The 22934-nt window shown below is 32.5% G+C and overlaps 1 protein-coding gene across 3 annotated transcripts; it reads right to left on the bottom strand.

Moving 5' to 3' along the window:
* Positions 1-11384: 11384 nt before the first annotated feature.
* On the bottom strand, positions 11385-21453 carry LOC149253137 (oligopeptide transporter 4-like). 3 transcript variants are annotated; one of them, XM_089459876.1, is made up of 3 exons: positions 21074-21453; positions 12530-12631; positions 11385-11700 (listed from the first exon to the last, which is right to left on the bottom strand). In XM_089459876.1, the coding sequence occupies exons 1-3, from the start codon at positions 21191-21193 to the stop codon at positions 11584-11586; spliced, it is 339 nt and encodes a 112-aa protein (XP_089316002.1). In that variant the 5' UTR covers positions 21194-21453; the 3' UTR covers positions 11385-11583. The 3 variants fall into 3 exon arrangements, with proteins under 3 accessions (XP_089316002.1, XP_089316000.1, XP_089316001.1); XM_089459874.1 differs by lacking the exon at positions 12530-12631 and adding an exon at positions 15120-15282 and having other exon boundaries at positions 21074-21448; XM_089459875.1 differs by lacking the exons at positions 11385-11700; positions 12530-12631 and adding an exon at positions 18834-19180 and having other exon boundaries at positions 21074-21438.
* Between the last annotated feature and the right edge of the window lie 1481 nt (positions 21454-22934).

Raw genomic sequence — 22934 nt, 5'->3', positions numbered from 1 at the left:
AAAGAACAAAGAACAAATTTAATAAAATAGAATATTTTGTTCAATTGAAGAAGAAAAGGAGAAAAATGGATTGATAGAATAAAGTTCCGTTAAATCCTTTATCTATATATATAGATAGATATTTATTAATTAAAATCTACATTTAAAAAAAATGCCATATTTTATGTAATCAATCAAATGATAAAATTGACATATCTTGTTTAAGAGATTCTATTTGGTTAAATTGAGGGAAAAAAATTGATACAAGAGAATACCTCGTTAGGTTAGGTTTATATATATATATATATATATAATTGACATATCTTGTTTAAGAGATTCTATTTGGTTAAATTGAGGGAAAAAAATTGATACAAGAGAATACTTGGTTAGGTTAGGTTTATATATATATATATATATATATATATATATATATATATATAATTTCGTTATTAATTAAAACCTACATTTGAAAAAAAAAAATGCCATCTTAGATTGGTATATATATATATATATAATTTAGTTATTAATTAAAACCCACATTTGAAAAAAAGAATGCCATATTTTAAGTACATTAATTAAATGATAAAAATGACATACGAGGAAGACACTAAGAAACTAATTTAATCAAATACGAAAAAAGAAAAACTCACAAGATTTTATTATATTGATAAAATAGAATATAGAATATTTGGTTAAATTGACAAAAAAAAAAAAAAAAAAAAAAACTAGAAGATTGATTGATAGAATAGCATATTTGGTGTGACATACCAATAGTTAAAAATATAACATTATATAAAAAAATGATAAATCTCTAATTAAAAACATAATTGTGTATAAATTATATTGGGTTAAATTGACTAAGAAAAAGAGAAAAAGTAAAAAAAGTAAAAAAGAAAAACTGGAAGATTGATTGATAGAATAGCATATTTGGTGTAATATAACAATAGTTAAAAATATAACATTATAAAAAGAAAGTAATAAATCTGTAATTAAAAACATAATTGTGTATAAATTATATTGGGTTAAATTGACGAAGAAAAAGAGAAAAAATGGAAAATTGATTGATAGAATAGCATATTTGGTGTAACATACTTCTAAGTCAAAAATATTAGATCATAAAAAAATAATAAATCTGTAATTGAAAACATAACTGTGTATAAATTATATTTGGTTAAATTGACGAAGAAAAGGAGAAAGAGAAAAAATGGAAGATTGATGAATAGAATAAACGTATTTGGTGTAACATACCCATAAGTTAAAAATATAACATCATTATAAATCTATAATTAAAAATATAACTGTGTATAAATTCAACGTTAATACCAAGGCTGTAGTTATATTTACCCACAAAAACAAAGAGAAAAACTAATAGGATTGATACAGGGAAAAACTCATAGGATTGATACAGAGAATATTTGGTTAAGTAGTTATTAATTAAAACGTAACCACAAAAAAAACTCACAAGCGTGATACAGTAAAATATATTTGGTTAGGTTAAATTATATATATATATATATATTAGTTATATATATATATTAGTTATTAATTAAAACCGAGATATGAAAACATTAATTAAATGATAAAAATGACATATCTTGCTTAAGAGGAAGACAATAGAATATTTGATAAGGTTAAATATATTATATATATATATATATAAATAAATAATTCCTACACTTATCAAAATATATATTTTATATATATATATATATATATAGATAGATATATATAATTCCTACATTTGGAAAAAAGAATATCATATTTTAAATACATTAATCAAATGATAAAAATGACATATCTTGGTTAAAAGATGACCATAGAGAACAAATTTAATCGAGGAAGAAAATATTTGGTTAAATTGACGAAGAAAAAGAGAAAAACTGGAAAATTGATAGAATAGCATATTTGGTATAACATACCCATAAGCTAAAAATATAACATCATAAAAAGTAATAAATCTATAATTAAAAACATAACTGTGCATAAATTTAACCTTAATACCAAGACTTTGATTATATTTAATTCAACCTACAGAGTTAAACCCAGGCGTTGTTCGTTATAATATTTAACTAAATGCATATCGTTCATAAATGTATTTAGACATTAAAAACATAAGAGCCGGCTTTTACGAGACATTTGTCCCTTCCTCGTTTTGCTTTGGCATTTAACCCTGACTATATAGTTTTAATACGAGAAGAAAAGGAGAAAATCTCACGGGATTGATAAAATAGAATATTTGGTTAAAGAGAAAAACTGAAACATTGATAGAAGAGTATATTTGGTGTAACATATACACAAGTTAAAAATATAACATCATAACAGTTGGCGACCTCAACTGAGAAGGATTTTGCCTTACTTAGGTGCCCATGGATTCTTCATTCGAAATACACTATAAAACTGTTTGTTGTGGTCAAATCATGGCTTTTAACTGTCTTTCGCCTCTATAACAAACCTATCAAACTCGATGCGCCCATCTCTATCATTCTTCCCTTTTTGGAGTTGTGACCTCAACTGTGAAGGATTTTGCCCTACTCAGGTACCCATGGGTTCTTTCATTCGAAATACACTGTAAAACTGTTTGTTGTTGTCGAATCATGGCTTTTAACTGTCTTTGGCCTCTATAACAGACCTATGGACCTCTAGTTCGACATTCTTCCACGTCGAGGGTTTGCTCAGAAGTCCCTTCATCATGTAATGTTCATGGTTCTTGACTCATGGCTTTTAACTGTCTTTGGCCTCTATAACAGACGTATCGAACTCTCGTTCGACATTCTTCCGGGTCGAGGGTTTGCTCCGAAGTCGCTTCATCATGTAATGTTCATGGTTCTTGACTGTTACTACATAGTATTTTCCTTTGGACGCCTTTCTATGACCTCTAACTGCCTCTGGCTTCTTGGCAGGTGTGGTGGCCTCCGTTTTGATATTCTGCTGCGACGAGGGTTTGCATAAGATGTTTCAACCAGGTAATTACGAAATAGTTTTTCCAAGATTTTGCATGCAACTCTTCTTTTATCGTTCATTTTTCTTTCACCTATTAATCCTGTTACTCCTCCGAGTTGGGGTGGAGGGTTTTGCAGGTATTCAATTATTGAGTGGTACTGGGAAGTCTTGCCTAGAATGTGTTCGATCTCCTCTGGGTACTGCATTTCTTAAGGTTTCTTATGGTTTGGGGTTTCGGCTCCCCCATAGCGCTCTGTTTGGTCTATACAAAATTGTTTAATTATCGGAAGGACAAGTTGACCCTTAAGGGCTACATGGTACAAAATTGTTTAATTATCGAAAGTACTAGACAAGTCGGCCCTTAAGGGCAACATGATGTGGCATAATTTAAGATTGGTTTCCTATATGAAGATTATTGTTTAGGTTATGAGTTGCGACAGCTTCTTCCGCTATTTTTTAAGCTATATTTTTTGTTTACTTTGCAGAAGGGATTTCAACCCTCCCTGTCCAATTCTACTGTTGGTTAGCGAGTTGTGTAGTTACCTTTCTGAGAATCTTAATATTATAATTTTCATTAAGACTCTGTAATGGGTCGTGCTATTTAAATGTTCAGCAGTTCCTATTAGTACAGTTTAGCAACTTTAGTTATAGTATTAATTGCATTGATATGGTAAAGGGTATTTTCCCAAACCATGAGAGTAGTATAATGAGATTCATTAATCCTGTTGCATATTGTATACCTCGTTTTTATCAAACTTTTTCCTTTATTCGATTTTGTAAACCCCTAATCGATATATTTATACCCAGATGCTTGTTTTGCTTAGTCCCTATTACTTAGGGTTTAGCAAAGGTTACTTAGGGTTTAGCAAAGGTTTTCGTATTCTACTGATTTTCAAAAGAGAAAATTTTTGTAGTTTATATTTATTCTGTGATAGTTGTATTCGATATTGATCATAGTTTAAAACTGTGGGAAAATATTGAAATATGCTTATCCTTATTTTAATTCTGCCATATTTTCTTTAATAAGAACTTTTTAAAATTACTTCCAATACTGAAATATATATTTTTAATAATAGCTACTAAATTTTAATAATTTTTAATAACTTTTTAAAATTATTTCCTATACTGAAACATATATTTTTAATAATTTTTTAAAATTATTTCAAATATATATTTTTAATAATAACTACTAAATTTTAATAACTTTTTAAAATTATTTCCAATATATATTTTTAATAATAACTACTAAATTTAATAACTTTTTAAAATTATTTCCTATATTGAAACATATATTTTTAATAACTTTTTAAAATTATTTCCAATATATATTTTTAATAAATTACTAAAATTATTTCGAATAATGAAACATATAGTTTTTATTTCGAATAATGAAACATATAGTTTTTATTTCGAATAATGAAACATATAGTTTTTATTTCGAATAATGAAACATATAGTTTTTATTTCGAATAATGAAACATATAGTTTTTATTTCGAATAATGAAACATATAGTTTTTATAAGAACTATATTTTTAATAAGAACTACTAAATTTTAATGGTAAATTCTATTTATAAGTAATTTTCCTTCACTCAATAGCAAGGAAGTTGGAAGTTATTAATAGCAAAGAAGTTGCTATACTACTAAATTTTAATGGTAAATTCTAGTTATATGTAATTTTTCTTCGAAGTTGGAAGTTATTAACTGTGGTAAATTCTATTTATACGTAATTTTTCTTCACTCAATATCAACGAAGTTGGAAGTTATTAACTGTCTATGGCTACTATTTCCATTAACTGTGGTAAATTCTATTTATACGTAATTTTTCTTCACTCAATATCAACGAAGTTGGAAGTTATTAACTGTCTACGGCTACTATTTCCATTAATTTCCAGTCTAATAAAATGACTTGCTGAGCTATAGCCCTTCCTTGCCAGTCTTGGTGATACACTACTATACTACTAAATTTTAATGGTAAATTCTATTTGTATGTTCTACCGCTACTATTTCCATTAATTTCCATTATTTTGAGTGAATTTCCATTATTTTTCTTCACTCAATAGCAAGTTGGAAGATATTAACTGTCTACCGCTACTATTTCCATTATTTTTCTTCACTCAATAGCAAGTTGGAAGATATTAACTGTATACCGCTACTATTTCCATTAATTTGTCTAATACAATGACCTACACACTACTATTTCCATTAATTTCCAGTCTAATACAGTGACCTACACATATATTTATGTAACAAAGCATAGAATTATGTTCTTTACTATGAACTAAAATTATTTCAGATACTAAAATATACTTCAGTTCTACTATTATATAAATTACGAAATATACTGGTTCAGTTCTACAATATACTATTTCCATTAATTTCCATTATTTTTCTTCACTCAATATCAAGTTGGAAGATCAAGTTGGAAGATATTAACTGTCTACTGCTACTATTTCCATTAATTTCCAGTCTAATACAATGACCTACACACCACTATTTCCATTAATTTCCAGTCTAATACAATGACCTACACACTACTATTTCCATTAATTGCAGTTCTACTAGTATATAAATTACGAAATATACTGGTTCAGTTCTACAATATATAAATTTCGATCGTATTTTCTTTTACGACTTTATACGTAATTTTCCCTTTGTTAATAATTTATATGTAATTTTTCCTTCCATTAATTTCCAGTCTAATACAATGACCTACACACTACTATTTCCATTAATTGCGGTTCTACTAGTATATAAATTACGAAATATACTGGTTCAGTTCTACAATATATAAATTTCGATCGTATTTTCTTTTACGACTTTATACGTAATTTTCCCTTTGTTAATAATTTATATGTAATTTTTCCTTCCTTAATAATAAGGTTTTACATTACAACTTTTTAAAGTTATGTAATTTTTCCCTTCCTTAATAATAACTTTTTATAACTTTTTAGAGTTCCTTAATAATAACTTTTTATAACTTTTTAGAGTTCCTTAATAATTTATAGGTAATTTTTCCTTCCTTAATAACTTTTTATAACTTTTTAGAGTTCCTTAATAATAACTTTTTATAACTTTTTAGAGTTCCTTAATAATTTATAGGTAATCTTTCCTTCCTTAATAATAAGTTTTTAAAGTTATTTCCAGTTGTTGTACTATATAAATTTTTTAAAATTTTTTATTTAAAGTTATTTCTAATACGGAAATATACTTGTTGTACTATTTAATAAGAACTATTAAATTTCAAATTTTTTTTTTACATCACTCAATAACAAAGAAAGAAGTTATTCACTATATTTTTCTTCCAAGTTATTTACTCTCCTTTCCTTCAATCAATAGCAAGAAAGCAAATTCCATCACTCAATAACAAGGAAGTTATTTACTGTCTTTTCCTTCCATCAATAGAAAAGAAGTTAATTACTATATTTCCCTTCCATCAATAGCAAGGAAGTTATTTACTGTCTTTTCCTTCAATCATCCTTCAATCAATAGGAAAGAAGGCTACTATTTCCATTAATCCATCATGTCCTTTAATAAGAAATTTTTAAAATTATTTCCAATAATGAAATATGCTTGTTTAGTTCTACAATATATTTTATATTTTTAATAAGAACTACAATATATTTTATATTTTTAATAAGAACTACTAAATTTTGATGGTAAATTTTTTTAATAAGAACTACTAAATTTTGATGGTAAATTCTTTTACGAGTTCATAAGTAGTTTTTATATTTTTAATAAGAACTACTAAATTTTGATGGTAAATTCTTTTACGAGTTCATAAGTAGTTTTTATATTTTTAATAAGAACTACAAAATTTTGATGGTAAATTCTTTTACCAGTTCATAAGTAGTTTTTCCTTGCCTAAATTTTCTTTAGTCAATAGCAAGGAAATTATTTACTATCTACGGCTACTATTTCCATTAATCCATTATTATTTATGTAACAAAGCATAGCAGAAATTTCACTTATCCCTTCCCTAAATTTGGAAAATTTTCTTAAGTCAATACCAAGGAACCAAGGAAGTTATTTCTACTATGCCCATTAATCCATTAATTTCCGCAGTCTAATACAATGACCTACACATATATTTATGTAACAAAACATAGCATAATTCTAATTAGTTTAAGGAAATTTCACTTATCCCTTCCCTAAATTTTCTTCAGTCAATACCAAGGACGCAAGGAAGTTATTTCTACTATTTCCATTAATCCTTTAATTTCCACACGCTAATAAAATGACCTACACATATATTTATGTAACAAATCATCAGAATCACCCACCTCCTCTTTTCAATTTACTTATTGGGTCTCTCGTAACTAAAAAAAGAGGAATCTATTGCATTTCTGGTTACACATTTGAGATTCTTTCAGCTATGTACCGGTATACGCAAGATCAAGTGGGTGAAGAGGTTCCTTCGCCTATTGGTTGGCTCGGGTTCGTACCTAATATGAAGAGAAATGACCGCCTAGACATAACCCGAGGTAATCCAACCCGAGGTAATCCAGTTTGAAGGGTGGTCCCCAAGCCTACTCTCGGAATAATGAGCTTGAGAGGCCCGAAGCTTTCCCTCCCCTTGGCCCCACCACGGACCACTATCTTCTTCGACAAAGGGGACCCTAACACCTTCACCTCCCACCTCCGCACAATGCTCCCCTCCAAGTCCCAGGAGGGCGCATAGGAGAAAACGTAAAGCATCGCTTTCCCGGCAGAGTGATTGGCGGCAAGAAACTTTCAGGCTTGTTAACAAGGTTTCAACATATATCCTGAAGGAAGGTTTAGGTTAGACATACCCGTACCCTTACGGTTTGATACTAGACATCCCATGTGAGGAGAGGACAGACAGACTCTACCTGTACCCTGCCTTACCATTGGCCTGACTCCTCTAACCTTCTAAGACCACCGTACCTTCACAGACCGTCCCTGCTCTGATAGCCCGTACCTGCCCATAAAAGATCGTACCATACAAGACCTGACCAGAAGGTTACCTCCCATATTTTACCTCCCAACCTGAAACCTCCCAACCTAGTCTTCCCTACCAGAAGGTTACCTCCCATATTTTACCTCCCAACCTGAAACCTCCCAACCTAGTCTTCCCTTTCTTATTTTTTTAAAATAAGATCTTAATTATCTCACAGTTATCTCACAGCTATCTCGCCACAAACCCTTTCTTCTTTTTCTAATATGTGATCTTAATTGTCTCACAACTATCTAGTCCACACCCTTTCTTCTTTTTCTAATATGTGATCTTAATTGTCTCACAACTATCTAGTCCACACCAGACATAGCTATATAAATCTTCCTTCTTTTTCTAATATGAGATTCCACATGAGACGTAGCTATAAAACTCTACCTAACACCAAGCATAGCTATAGAACTCTTCCTTCTTTTTCTAATATGAGACGTAGCTATGTGGTCCACAGGAGAAGTAGCGTCGACACTAAACTCTGCCTAACACCAGACGTAGCTATAGAACTCTGCCTTCTTTTTCTAATATGAGATGTGTGGTCCAGACCAAATGTAGCTATAGAACTTTACCTAACATCTCACCATAGATTATCCTTTATCTCCTCTTCTCTTTCTTATTCTCCTTATTCTCATATACCCTATCATCTTTTCTCTTTCTTATTCTCCTTGTTCTCAAATACCCATATCCTCTTTTCTCTTTCTCACATACCCCTATCTTCTTCTATTTTTTCTTCACCAGATGCCCTATCCTCTTTATCTTTCTTTTCTTCTCCTTTATCTCAGATATTCCTATCCTCATGAGCTTTTTTCATCTTTTCTCTTTCTTATTCTCCTTGTTCTCAAATACCCATATCCTCTTTTCTCTTTCTCACATACCCCTATCCTCTTCTCTTTTTTCTTCACCAGATGCCCTATCCTCTTTATCTTTCTTTTCTTCTCCTTTATCTCAGATATTCCTATCCTCATGAGCTTTTTTGGGTATTCCTGAATAAATACCCAAGAATTAGCTAGGGTACATAAATGTCTCCCTAACTATATCTTTCTTTTGTTCTCCTTGATCTCAGATATTCCTATCCTCATGATCTCATGATCTTTTTTTGGGTATTCCTGAATAAATACCCAAGAATTAGCTAGGGTACATAAATGTCTCCCTAACTATTTATAAGTAAAAAAAAAGAAAAACAAATCCAAAATGTTTCATAATTAAAGAAATAACAAATAATCCTCCTTATCTTTTACTTGATCTCTTTATCTTACTTTTCTTCTTTTTGATCTGTTTATCCCTCAATAAGTGAATAATTTCATAGCATCATTAGATAAACTTTGACTGGTGAATGTTATAGGTTGTTCTAGTCCTTGACTTTTTTTTTTCTGCATTAGGATTGCAGAAATAACTTCCTTCCTGTGTAGCATTAATATATATGATAAAATATTTAGTAAAATAAGGAGCGACTAAAATAGGAACTGTTGAAATAACATATTTAATATATTGGAAAGCTTTTTGAGAAGGAAAATTTTAATTAAAATATTGGTCATTTTTTAATAAATGGTGGATTAGCTTGACAATTTTTTATTTTTTTTCTCTGAAATTTGGTATGAACTATCTTACCAAATTAGTTTTTCCCATGAATGAATAAATGTCATTCTTAGAGGTATGAGGAGAGAGATCTTGAATAAATGATACTCATTTAGAGTCTTGTTGATCCCTAAATTAGAGTTCATGTGTCCAAGAAACTTACCTGATTTAAAATTGAAAATTCACTTGAAAAAGTTTAAAGATATTCCATATTTTCTGCAACAAGTAAAAAATATTAAAAGATTTTAAAAATGATCTACTTGATGCTTAGATTAAATTTTCAAATAATCCAAGTACACTTGGATAATTACTCCTACCAAGTCATCAAAAGCTATACTCATTTCTCTCTAGAGTTTAGCTCCAACATTTATTAAACCAAAAGGCATGCAACTAAAAGTGAATATTCCCCATTTAGTCATGAAGGTTGTTTTCTGTCTATCGTTTTTGTTTACGGAGATATCATTGTAGCCAAAATATCCATCTAAAAGTTACTTCATGCAAGAACCAACTACTTGCTAAAATATTAATTCCATACTTGGGAGAGGAAAATTATTCTTCACTCTAGCCTTGTTTAAGGAATGAAAATCAACACATAAACGAATCTGTCTAGTTTTCTTTCTAACCGGAACCAAGCTAGCCACCCATTTAAAATATTTGATAGGATAAATAATATGAACAACCAAAATTTTATCTGACTTATCTCTAATGGTTGCCTCTAAAGCTTGGTTTATGGGCCTTTACTTCTATTTAACATGTTGACAATCAATTTTGATAGGTATGGAATGAGTGTCAATGGAAGGATAAAAACCATTTAAATAATTGTAGGACCAAGAAAATATATCAGAAAATTCATGAAACAAAAAAATAAACTTATTTATTTCATCTTGAGAGCAAGTTTCAGAGACACACAACATCTTTGTATTGACATCAATTCCAATATTTACCTGCATTGTTTTACTAGTTGTCTTGAAGGGTTATTTGCTTGATGGTGGAAAGTATTAGCATCACTAGGTGAGAAAGCATATTAAAAAGGGACCAGACCCTTATGATATTTATTTTTCTCAAAATTAATTATTTGAGATGAGTCATTGGCATCATTAGTGAGAAAAGTGAGGAGATCTTGGTCATCATCAAAGACCCGCCATGGTTCCTCATTATTAGGAAGATATGGAATGTACAACATTGATACAATGTAGTTATAATTATTAATCATATCAAAATATATAGGCCTCACAGCATACTTTTCCAAACCCTCAGCAATAATATTCATACTTTTATTTATATGTATGATTTTAAAACTTTTGAATTTTGTGATAGAATCCGAAGCAAGGGAAGTATAATGCCTCATTGGCTTATTGGAAGGGGTATAAATTATCTTGATTAGGTTAACCACTAATTTAGAGTCCCTGAAAATAGAAATATTATGTATTCCAAGTTCAAGGGCATTATCCAACCCAAGGAGCAGAGCTTCAAACTCTACAACATTGTTAGTGCACATGAAATTCAAGCGATAAGAAAAGGAATGATATTTGGAAAAATGATTTTGCAAAAATATTTCAGTTCCATTTCCTTCCTATGAGGATTCCCCATAAAACAAGTGGAGCTGCGACGCAGCGAGTCCCTGCGTGAAGTTGAGCCTGTCTATTATGTACTACAAAGTAGAGGAAAACACATTTCAATATATAGTCAATGGCATAAAACAATGAACTGAGTTTTTAAGAAGCAAAATGCAGCTTTTGTATACAGCATCGTTGAATTGTGTCACTATATAGTCAATGGCATAAAACAATGAACTGAGTTTTTAAGAAGCAAGTTGAGCCTGTCTATTACGCACTACAAAGTAGAGGAAAACACATATCAATATATAGTCAATGGCATAAAACAATGAACTGAGTTTTTAAGAAGCAAGTTGAGCCTGTCTATTACGCACTACAAAGTAGAGGAAAACACATATCAATATAGTTTTTAAGAAGCAAAATGCAGCTTCTGTATAGAGCATCGTTGAAATCAGAGATAGCAAATTGACATTGATTTTTGCTGCATCGAGTTGCTTTCCTAAGAGCAAAAGGTAGGCAAAAGCCTTAATGACAAAACTATTACACACTGCAGTCCTTATCTAACTTATGAAGTTATTAGGACACGGACATTGACTGTAGGCCGAGAGATACATGCTGTCTGCAGTTGAGTAGAGCCGGTGATGGCGGACCCAAATGCATATTTGAAGCATCCGTTGTACACCTGTAATAGAGAAAGAAGCGGGGAAATAAGACAATGCATAAGATAATCCAAAAAAGATGTTAGTTTTTTTTTGGTTTCTTTTTCCTTTGTCTTTCGACTTTTACGATGTCAATGATCAGAAGAGTCATGAGAATAAGTGCTAAGAGAAACAATGCTGTGAGTTCAGTAAGTTGGCTTATGCTAATGGATTCCATGTTATGTGAAGCGGGGAGGTGTGCCAATTTATACAAAAGTTCAACGTGTTTGTGAGGTGGTTTTAAGTGTGAATGGTGCTAAAATACTTGAGGTGCAATTAAGTGGTCGATAAGACATGGGGAGCAAATGGGATATGGAATGATGTATTTGGCGGTAGAAGTGATGTATCTGACATCGGGCAATCTTGGTGGTAGATCTAGGTGCAGAAATAATCTTGAAGATCAGATTGGATCAGGGCAGTATTTAATGATGGGCATATCGATCTGACATGGGGTTGAAATGGCATATGGAATGATGGATGTGGCGGCAGTAGTAAATGCGAAATTAGGTGCCCCTTTGAGTCTGTGGCGGTAGATTAAATATGATCAGTATTTAATGATGGGCATATCGATCTGACATGGGGTGCAAATGGCATATGGAAGCGGCAGGGCATATCGATCTGACATGGATGAGCAAGAAGGCGGCAGGGCATATCAATCTGACATGGATGAGCAAGAAGCTGTTTGCACTACTACTAGATTAGGGTTTGTTGAAGAGATCAAAATAGATCCACTGTCCTTTTATGATCTCAACAAGATTAAACGCCGAATATGGAATAAATACAAAAATTTTAAGAGCAAACCTTGTCACTGACCTTTGGAATTTTACCATTCAGCATCGTCTTCATGGCACGCACTTTTTGGTTTCTCTTTTTGGTAGATTGGCATTCATGGTAGAAGCAATTGGAGAGCACTAACTGCATTATGGTAACAGGTTTGTAGATCATCTTAAGTAAAAATCAGTAAATGCTTGACCAATGGGGCCCTGAGGCCATTGGTCAATCTAGAAGCCAACATCAGTTATTATATGGCATTTGCATATTTCTGCTTAGATGATTTACAAGAAATAAATCAATAAAGTTCTTTACTCCTGTTGGCCTGAAGCTATTTTTATATCACGTTTAAAGCAAAGTAGTCAGCTCTGGATCTAAGGATCAGAAGAAAAGAATCATAACAACTTTATTATCATTTTAAATTCAGGACTTAAAACAAAGAGGCCCATGCGTACCTGTTGTTGCATGAACAGTGGCCATGAGGGCCTCAGCAATAGCAAATTCTTCATTCACGACCTGTAGCCAGTCCCTAATCAACTCAGGAGCACTAACTGCATTATGGTACAGATTCTAATAGATTTTTATAAAACCCTTCCCTTTTCAAATTTTCGGTAAATAAACAATTTCCCACGGGTACGAAACATATTTGTCCAAATTTTACTGGAGTACGCAATAAACCACTGATTTTCATTAGTTTGGGTGCCAATTTACAGATATATGTTATACATGTTTTAACTCTAGAATTTATAAATTCTTGAGACGCATGGGAAAAACAGTAACTTACAAGAGCTTTGGTCACAAAACAAGATTTACAAAAATGTCTATATCTACTTATCGCAATGGCGTTTGTCTCCAAGGACTTTAGAAACTTCAGCCTTTTTGATTTCAGACATCAGACATTTCAAACAGTGTATCAACATAAGAGCTTCTGTGTAACATCAGAAAGTGATAAAACTTCAAGTCGAAGTCATAAAAGGGGTGAGTGTAATTCCTACAGACTTCAAAGCCTGAGTGGTTATGACCTAAAAGCAACAACATCGACAAACAAAAATGCTTAAAATAAGGGTTTCGTGGTACTCCATGGACTACTAAGCTTCTACTATGCTTACTCTACTTACTGGGATAGTAGTGATATAAGATGTATTGTATTTACGATGCTTACTCTACTTACTGGGATAGTAGTGATATAAGATGTATTGTATTTACATAATATACATATACGTGATACCAGGGATAGTTAAGCAGGATGAAATGAGGTAATGAAACCGGACCCTGGATGTGACTGGAAATGCTGAGATTAAACATTAAAGCCAAACAAATAGAGAAGATCTTGTAGCAAACAATGCTTTTATCAGTTCACCAAATTGCTCAAGAACTAAAACCTAAACAAGTATAGGTTTTAGCACTGTAGTTTATACTTGTTTAAACCTGTAGTTTAGACCAGTATAAACTACAGTGCTAAAACCTAACATCAGTTATTTTGACACAAAAAGAATAAACTCCTCAAAAAAAGCCAAAACACAGGGAGAATCAGCTCCTCAAAAAAATTAAACTTTTCTTCCAGTTATCTGATAAATAAAAATCTAACTTTTCTTCCAGTTATCTTAATGGCCGAGCTTGAAGTCTGACAAGAAAGAAACTGCCTGGCTCAGCATCTCTAAGTCTTTGGAAACACAAAACTTATGATAGATTGGGCAAATCAACAGTGAAGCACTGGGAATCTGGACCTAATTGCTGTTATGAAACAAGTGAACGAGGTAAAGGCCACTTTTGAGTTTATCCCATTTACTCATGTTTATTTTGAATTCAATACACGAGCAGATATGAAAAAAGCTATTATGCAAGAGGGTACTCTACTTGTACATGAGTACAGAGAAGGTTCTCTCATTTCAAAATCTGAGAAATCCTTGTACAAATGTTTTGATGATATTAGCACTATGGAGGACAAATTTATGAATGTATGTAAGGTACTGAAAGTTAGTATAAGCTTCCAGGATAAGATGTAATGCTTTTTGACTTTTGGAGGAAGACTGTAATAAGTACATTTAGCATCTCTTTTGCTCATATATGAACAGGTGGTCATGATAAGTAACCGATCCAAGAAGGAATGTTCAATGTATATTTGATTTCTATCTTGGAAACATTAATATAAAGATTTGTTTTTCTATGGAAATAAAAAAGGAGACTTAAGCATCGAAAGAAGCATTGATATCATAAAAAGATTATAACCCAAAGTGCTTTGCAACAATGAAGGGGAAAAATGTGCAGTAAGAATATTCAATGATCAATCTTATCATTAGTAATGGATGCATCAAATGAAGCTCAAAAGATAAATTAGCTCAATACAGAATTCACTCCAGCTTGTTAGAATTTCCATATCTCAATACTTGATTCAAGGCATGCAAGTAACAAAGCCGTAACAAATTTTGATCTGAAAAATTGAAGCATTGATAATCCACTAAGTCATGTAACCAGCAATGTGCATGAAGGGGATACAAAATTAAATGCTTCCCTTTTCATTTAAAGGAATGTTTTGACAATATTTTATAGTAGCGGTGATGATACTTATGGGAAGAGTGAAAAATGAAGCGAGAGCACAGGCAAAAAGTAACCCCCACCATTGTAATTGTACCTCTTTCTTGTAAACCTCGCAGAGTGCAAAGGCAACAGCAACAGTCCCAAACAAGAGAGTGTAGAACCACCATTGTGGGATGTCAGGGTATTTGCGCATCAATTTAGTATGGATATCAGGCCGATTGTTTTTGGATGCTACTACAGCACACTGCCATATTTCCCTGCACCATAACAACGCATGTCATTTAAACTAGCCAATCTGCTGTGCTGTGACAGAGTGAGGCCAAATCCAGCACACCCACGATACACTAGTCAGGGTTGAGAATAGATAACCAGGGAACTTGCCATTACTACAAACTAATGCAATAGCTAGAGGTTGAGAGCAGCAAAGAGAAGTAGTAGGAGCCTACATAAGACTCCAGAGTAACAGAGAATGCGTGAAAAAACTGGCCACATCCAAGAAAGCTAAGGAGCAAGCACTATCTCTTTTAAAAAACAAAGGAATCATTTAGTGAAAAATTGTTGATACAAAACACATGTGGAAACATGGATGCAGATCCAAAATAGTAGTGGTATTGGTGAGCTTCAAAAAGGTATCTCCACTGTAACGCACCCTTAACAATTTAGCAGTCACATAGAGATCCACTCTAATATTTGTTTCATGGTATTTTACCAAAAAATATGCATGTGTTAGAAAGGATCATGTAATTTTTGAATGAGAGGAGAGTTGGTAATATTTTTAAAGGGCTTATGTAATTTTTTTGAAAAGAAAGGCTCATACATTTAAAAAGAAAAAGAAAAATTCTATTGATTTTTTAAAATAAAATAAATTTCTCCTTTTGAGTAAAAGAGAGTTGAAGAAGCAACTTTTTTCGAATCTATTTTAAAAAAAACAAAGCTTGAATAAAACTATTTCAATCACATAAAACATTTGAATAAAACCATTTGAATCATAGTTTATCCATGTTCTTTTTGTTAAAAATAGAGATCTTGAAGAAGGCTTCAAAAAAATGCCTTACAACTACTTCCAAGTGAGTTGATCATGATTCTTCCTTCGGTATGAAGAGCCCCACTGTGAGGAGTTTTGCATGAAAGACTTGAAATGACAAACCAACTCAAGAGGAGCTCACAGGTGCAGATCACCAGGAGCTCCTACAAGCAAAATTCCATACCAACTTCACATTAATCTCCAATAATAAATAGATACAATTTGTTAGGGACATCAAATCATATCCCTGAATAATAGAAACCGAATGTCTAGGAAAAGTAGAATTCATAACTACGTAACAAGAATAACCTATTCTCCATTAATTCCAACACTCCCCCTTAATGGAGAAAGGGTTCTTAAACACACCTAATATGTCCCTAAACAATTCAAACTTCAGCCTTCCCAGATGCTTAGTAAATATATCAGCCATATTATCACTAGAATTACAATATTCAACACAAATCTCTTTGGACTGCACCTTTTCCCTAAAAAAATGAAATTGATTTATCTATGTGCTTAGTGTCACTCGCACATCTTCCACTAGTTTGAAGCAAGGAGGTGGTGGCAAGCCCACCCTCTTCATTTAAAGCGCATGAAGAGTAGATATAGTTACATTGTTGTCTGACGAGAATATTACAACATTAAAAGGCACTCGCACACCTTCCACTTTTTTGAAGCAAGGAGGTGGTGGCAAGCCCACCCTCTTCATTTAAAGCGCATGCAGAGTAGATATAGTCACCTTGTTGTTTGACGAGAATAATATAACATTAAAAGGCTTGGTTCCCATGGCAGTGGCTATTAATTTCTTTAATTGTTCGAAGATGGAGATTATGTTCAAATTCATGGAATTGCAACTGATTTCACTATAAATATGGTGAGGGAATAAGGTCGTTCCCACAAAGGTTGGTGAGGAAAAGATAAAACTCCCCTTCTTCATTGGCATGGCAAGGGATTAGCATTTGATTGCAGCATCCTTATCACTATTATAGAATGGTGGTTAACCCAAAAACTCAGGAGCTCATGAGGGTCACGGGTGACCACTTTTGGGCTTGTGTAATCTTTTTGGTCACCATTACAAGGACCAAGAAGATATCAATGTTTTGTGAGAAGGAAATGTCTTCGACATGGAGTTTCATTTGCATGGCACTAAAGTAGCTTGTGGCCGCATTGCCAACCTTCTAGGCATGCAACGCCAGGGCTCTATGTCTCCATCTACTAAGACTGTGGATGACTCCCCTTCCTTCTCTCCAATGCACACTGAAGCTCACCAGGACAAGCTCGTAACCCTTCATCCAGGTGATGGCCAGTCCAAGACTACTTTAGTTGGTTCAAGTCCTCCAATAATAAAGGTGGCCAGATCATCAGCCAAGGTGGCATTTCTTTCCATTGTCAATCTAAATTTCCAAACTCCTCAAGTGAGCCAACTTCCATGGGCTCCCTTTGCCAAATGACCTATATTACTGTAAGTCATGCCTCGTGGTCCAAGAAGACTCTCAAGAACACTAGTTAGGCATCGTTCTTTCCTCAAAGTGGCTTTAAAGTTTATTTGTTTTGGGCTCTCTTAATGGTTATGCTTATTTTGTTACTATGTAACCGTCAAAAAGTCCTCTCATTTCTCCTCTATGAACAAAAACGTCCTCAAATTTACTTAACCTATTGGTAATTTTTATTGAAATCCAAAAATCAGAAATCTATAACTTTTGTACCACCAATATAATATAAAACTCTTTTATTATATATATAAATAAATAATAAAACTTCATAATAGAGATATGTGCATAAAACTCTTTTATTATATATATAAAACTCTTTTATTATATCTCTATTATGATTTTTATGCCATATCTCATTATGAAGTTATTATATATATAGTTTTATTTTTGGTAGTTGACTAACATACTAAAACTTTACACAAACAAATAAAATACGTTTTTATCCTTATTGCAATTTTTTCATCCCTTCCGAAAATAAAGAGAAAATATATCAACAGCATTTGAAACTAATGTAAGAAAGAAAGAAAGAATATATATATCTCGAAAGGGAGGATCGACGGGCAGCTGGAGAGAATGCATTCACATTGATCATATATATCTATTTTATATGTATCTGCAATACATCCAGCCTTGATTGACAAAAGCCGATGTTGATTATAGCTCCTGTATGTCGCCAAAAATTAGGACAATAGCATATAATTTTTAACAGTGATTATATACAATTTGTGACGTTATGTTTGACACATTTAGCTGTGTACAAGACTTAAATGGAATTTTACACAGTATTTCTTGAAAACTGAAAGCCACATCCTTAAGATTTCATACGCAGCCAAGATGAAAATATGAACTGCAGTTATTACATTAACACAATCACAAGTGAGGCAAATCGCCGAAGTAGTAATGTATCGAAAAGATAACAAGTGTGGAAGAGAAAAGACGATCCGTTCTACTTACATGGTGGGATCAATCAAATTTCCATGCATACACGTTCTCACGGCTCACTACTAACCTCACTTTCATAAATTTTGGGGGAAGTATGTACAGGCAATACCTATATCCTTCCACATGAATACACACAGCTTGTAATAACATTGACAGACTGAGTAGGCGGTGTATTACGCGGAGCCACCATAGCCCGCCATAACATTATTCCATGGAATAGCAGATATTTGAACGTTTCCATAATAAGTGTAATATGGTGAACGGGTACGAGTGGAGTAACCTGGGCCACCCAGATCTGAACTACCAATCCTCCTCTCAAGGAGCAAGTAGAGGGTGCGAGCTAAAGCCGTAAGTTGCCTAATCATTAATTGTATGTTCCTGGTTGATGGAATGCATAACACCAGCGAGGAGAGGAGGTCCAACACGCCTGCCATATCACAGTGTATTTCTGATGAGATCGGCACTTACAATCCTTCAAATATGCAGCAGAAACGAATTACTTGCGCAGAGCTCAGCCACAGAAATTGGAAGTAGGTGCCAAAAGCCCTGAAAACCCTTTTTCACGCCAACAGAATATCGCTTCCTACTGCTGCTCACCTTCAGTACCGCTTTGATGGTGGGTTTCTGTAATAGCTCATGTGCAATCCTTGCTTTCTGCACGGCGGATAAAGTTGAAAGGAACCCGTTGTACAACATCTGCATTTGCAATTTGTTAGTTTTCTTTATTTGGAAGACTCTGACAACGTTAAAACAATGATGGTTGATATATTGATCAGTGAAGGCCCACACTATCTCGGGCCTATCGATTTACTTATCTCTTTATCTTACTTTTCTTCTTTTTGATCTGTTTATCCCTATCTTCTTGATCTTTCTTAAATAAATACCCAAAAATTAATTTAATTTAGGGATTTAATTTAGGGATAACACATTTGGTTAGATTAAAATTATATATATATATATATATATATATATATATATATATATAATTTAGTCATTAATTAAAATCCACATTTTAAAAACAATGCCGATATTTTAAAATAATAACTATTATGTAACCATTATTGAGGTGAAAATTAGTTTTACATAAATGATATATAAATCAAATGACATAACTAAGACTTGAGTAAATGAAATAAATATGGAACTTTCATATAATCATTTCGTAATTTTAATTAATTATTATACATATAATTTTATAAAAATTCTAAAAAGCCTCATTATCACACCTATAATGACATATCAGGTAACTAGCATAACGGCACTGGTCTTGGTTTTCAGTAGGCTGAATTTTCTAACGTTGTATCCAGTGTATTCAGTATTTGCTTTCTTTTCTCTTAGTATTTTCTTTCTTTTCAATATGAAGAAGCTATATATATTTTTTCCCTGTTGACCGAAAAAAAACCTAGCATAGCCACAAATAGAAAAAAATAAATAAAAAACAAAAAAACCATAGCATGAGCCGGTTAAAATTCTGGTAGTCTGATTTCAGGGTTGTGGGCAATCTTGATTTGAATTATAATTGTCCGTCTTAAGTCGTGGTTAAGCTTCTAGGGAAAAGGCCATAGAAATAGAAATTCATAACCGTTAAAAGGCTTGCGGAGCGATTGAATGGATTTGGGTGAGTCTACGAAGAGTATTATGTGATGATTTTATGGATCAAATGGACTGAATATTATGTGATGATTTTATGGTCAATTCCCTGCTGTGAACTTTTCAGCTTTTCTGGCTTGGCTAGGCTTTCTGCGCATTACACATATATGTATGCCGAGTAAATGACGGCAACTTTGGGGTTGATCATTTGGATAACCCACTCTTGGACAAATTACAAATTACTCAAAGAAGCAACCAAGATCAACAAAATGCTTTAAACCCCCAGATTATGTCAACAGACATGACAAGGGTTTCTAGACATGGCGAACTTACAAAGGCGCGCGGCACTTTAATGAAATCATTAATCCAATACATGCAATGGGAGTATATGACCACATGCCTGGTATATGACACTCAAGTTTTGAAATGACAGTTACATTACTTTTTTCTTTTCGATAATACAATTTCAGAAGTGTGAAGATGTTGATGTACGACTTTCTTTTTCCTGAAGAGCATAACACAGCATAGCTATTCACAGAATGGTTGATTTATATTACTATTACATGGCTTGCAAAATTAATCCTAATCCTAATGTAAGAACTTGCTATTTTGAAAAACGGGTTGGCATAGCTTGACTGCAAACTTTAAAATTATGAACAAATTAACCTTGAATATTTAACATGTAAATGTAAAAAACAATTAAACATTATTTAACATATAAATGTAAAAACAATTAAACATTATTTATATTAATTATTTAACATATAAATGTAAAAAAAATATAAACAAATTATGACGATAGTTCATTGGCTTCCTTTCTTTAACTACTTGTACTCAACATTAAATATTTAACACAAATGTAAAAACAATTAAACATTATTTAACACATACCATATTTTTTTTTCCTTATTTCTTCCAATTTTACCCATTTCATGTATTTTTTCCAATTCTACTTTTTATATAAAAAAACATTTCATATAAAAATATATATATACGTACCATATCTTTCTTTCCAGTTCTACCCATTCCATACAGAAGACGTTGACCTGCATCAATATCCACAGCTTTGCCTCCGCCATCTATATAGAAAAACTGAAATAATTTTGTGAAAAAATCCATTATCCAACGCCTTTCCCTTTACCCTCTGTACAAAGAAACTAGAATGATTCTGAGCATGGAGAAATCCAATTGCCTGATTCAAACCGCCATGGAGTTCAAAAAAGGAATGCAAACAGTCGTAGCATTCACAAATTCAAATTCCAAAACGCACCAGATAATGAGGTGTGGAGTACTGGGATTTTGGGGCGGGGTTTGAATGGAGGGTTAAATTGAAACCCCAGGAGCCCCTCTGCATGTTTTCGCAGGTAGCACGCTGAACAGTTTGACACATTGCTTGCATGCGAATTTACATCTCTACAGTAATGACACGTATGTTTTTTTTTGATGAAAGCATATACACGTGTCGCATGATTCGACACGTCTATTAAGATGGCTAACAAGAAGATCCTCTGTTACAATATTTGGCTACAAGCGAACCCTTTACAAAAGGATTTGGGCTGAATAAGTTCGACATAAACTTCATAATGATAGTGTACTCACTGCTAGGAACTTGCAAAATTCAGATTGGACTATACGAATTGCATGGAGCAGCTGAGTTGTGAGTTGGTGGAACCATGATATATAAAATTTTGTATATAATTTTTTTTTGGGTTTTATTTCTATGTTTATAAACTTATAAGCGCAATTTATTTATTTTAATTTTTGTTCTTTTAAATATGGAGATATATGTGATATAAACTTTTGTATCTAATTAATTTTTGGATGTTATTTCTACTTTTATAAGATTTATTTATTTTAATTTTTGTTTTTTTAAATAGGGAGATATTTTATTAGAGATTATAATCTTTATCTAGATATGACTATACAATTGCTCCATTTGCTAATTGATCATTATTACTTTAACCTTATAATTAATATTTTTTAATTTTAAAAAATATATAATATTTATTTTTCTAAAAAAAAATATTTTCAAATATTAATTTGATGATAACTTAAAAATCTTGTAATATTCTTGTCATGATTTTAAGATATACTAAGATTCTTGAAAGTATTTTATATTTAGATAAATAACATATTTATCATCAATTTTTATTTATCATAAGCTTTTACACAACAAATAGATAATAATAAAATGTAAATAATATACTTAGTGGGAATTGTTAGCTATTAGATATGTATTCCCTAACTTTTTAATAAAGAATAGTAAAATGTAAAAAATTCATAGTCACTAATGATAACTATCCACCTAAATTTATGCAACTCTTTACATGTGTGACTAATAAATTATTAATCTCTCCACTCCATATATTAATTTATTTCTCTCTGCCATAACACAATTATATGTTTCAAAAACTCTTCCCGGCGATTTTTCTGAACCTAGGGTTTCGACAACCATGGCCGCCGCCCCTTTCCTATCTGTCGCACTCTGGGCATCCGCTCAGGTTTCCGAAGATCCAAGGCCTGTTGGCCCCCTCCCCCGCCCTAGAAGCTCTGATGAATGGTCCATTGGCCACCGAAATGTTTTCAACGGCGTCGTTTGGAGGATGCCGCAAGCTTCCTCTCTGTACGCCGACACTTTTAACTTTCAGGCTTTTGCAGGCTTGAAGGAGATGACAGCGATAACCTTTGCGGATCAAGGCGGGGAACTCCTGAAGATCTTTGTATCGATGAGGGAGAAGACAGAAGGGGCTGGCGAGTCTGTGGGCAGAGCCTTCCCGCGCATAAGGGCAAACCTACGCCTTCAAAACTTCTCTGTTTCGACTATAACTGCCCTTGTAGCTGCTGCAACCATCAAGGTTCA

The sequence above is a fragment of the Pinus tabuliformis genome, chromosome 7 (genome assembly GCF_031772625.1).
Source record: "Pinus tabuliformis cultivar Carrire ecotype Pingquan chromosome 7, CPIR1, whole genome shotgun sequence".
Taxonomy (NCBI): domain Eukaryota; kingdom Viridiplantae; phylum Streptophyta; class Pinopsida; order Pinales; family Pinaceae; genus Pinus; species Pinus tabuliformis.
Note: the sequence above shows the minus strand (reverse complement) of the source record. Positions and strands in the feature narration are given on the sequence as shown.

Bases quoted from the DNA above. Each gene is read 5' to 3' on its own strand.
- LOC149253137 (XM_089459874.1), bottom strand. From the start codon at position 21,153: ATGGCGGAGGCAAAGCTGTGGATATTGATGCAGGTCAACGTCTTCTGT. The intron at 15,283-21,073 runs GTACGTATATAT...GTTATGGTGCAG, and splicing joins GAACTGGAAAGAAAGATATG to GGAAATATGGCAGTGTGCTG. The intron at 11,701-15,119 runs GTACAATTACAA...TCTCTATTACAG, and splicing joins GCGAGGTTTACAAGAAAGAG to GTGTACAACGGATGCTTCAA.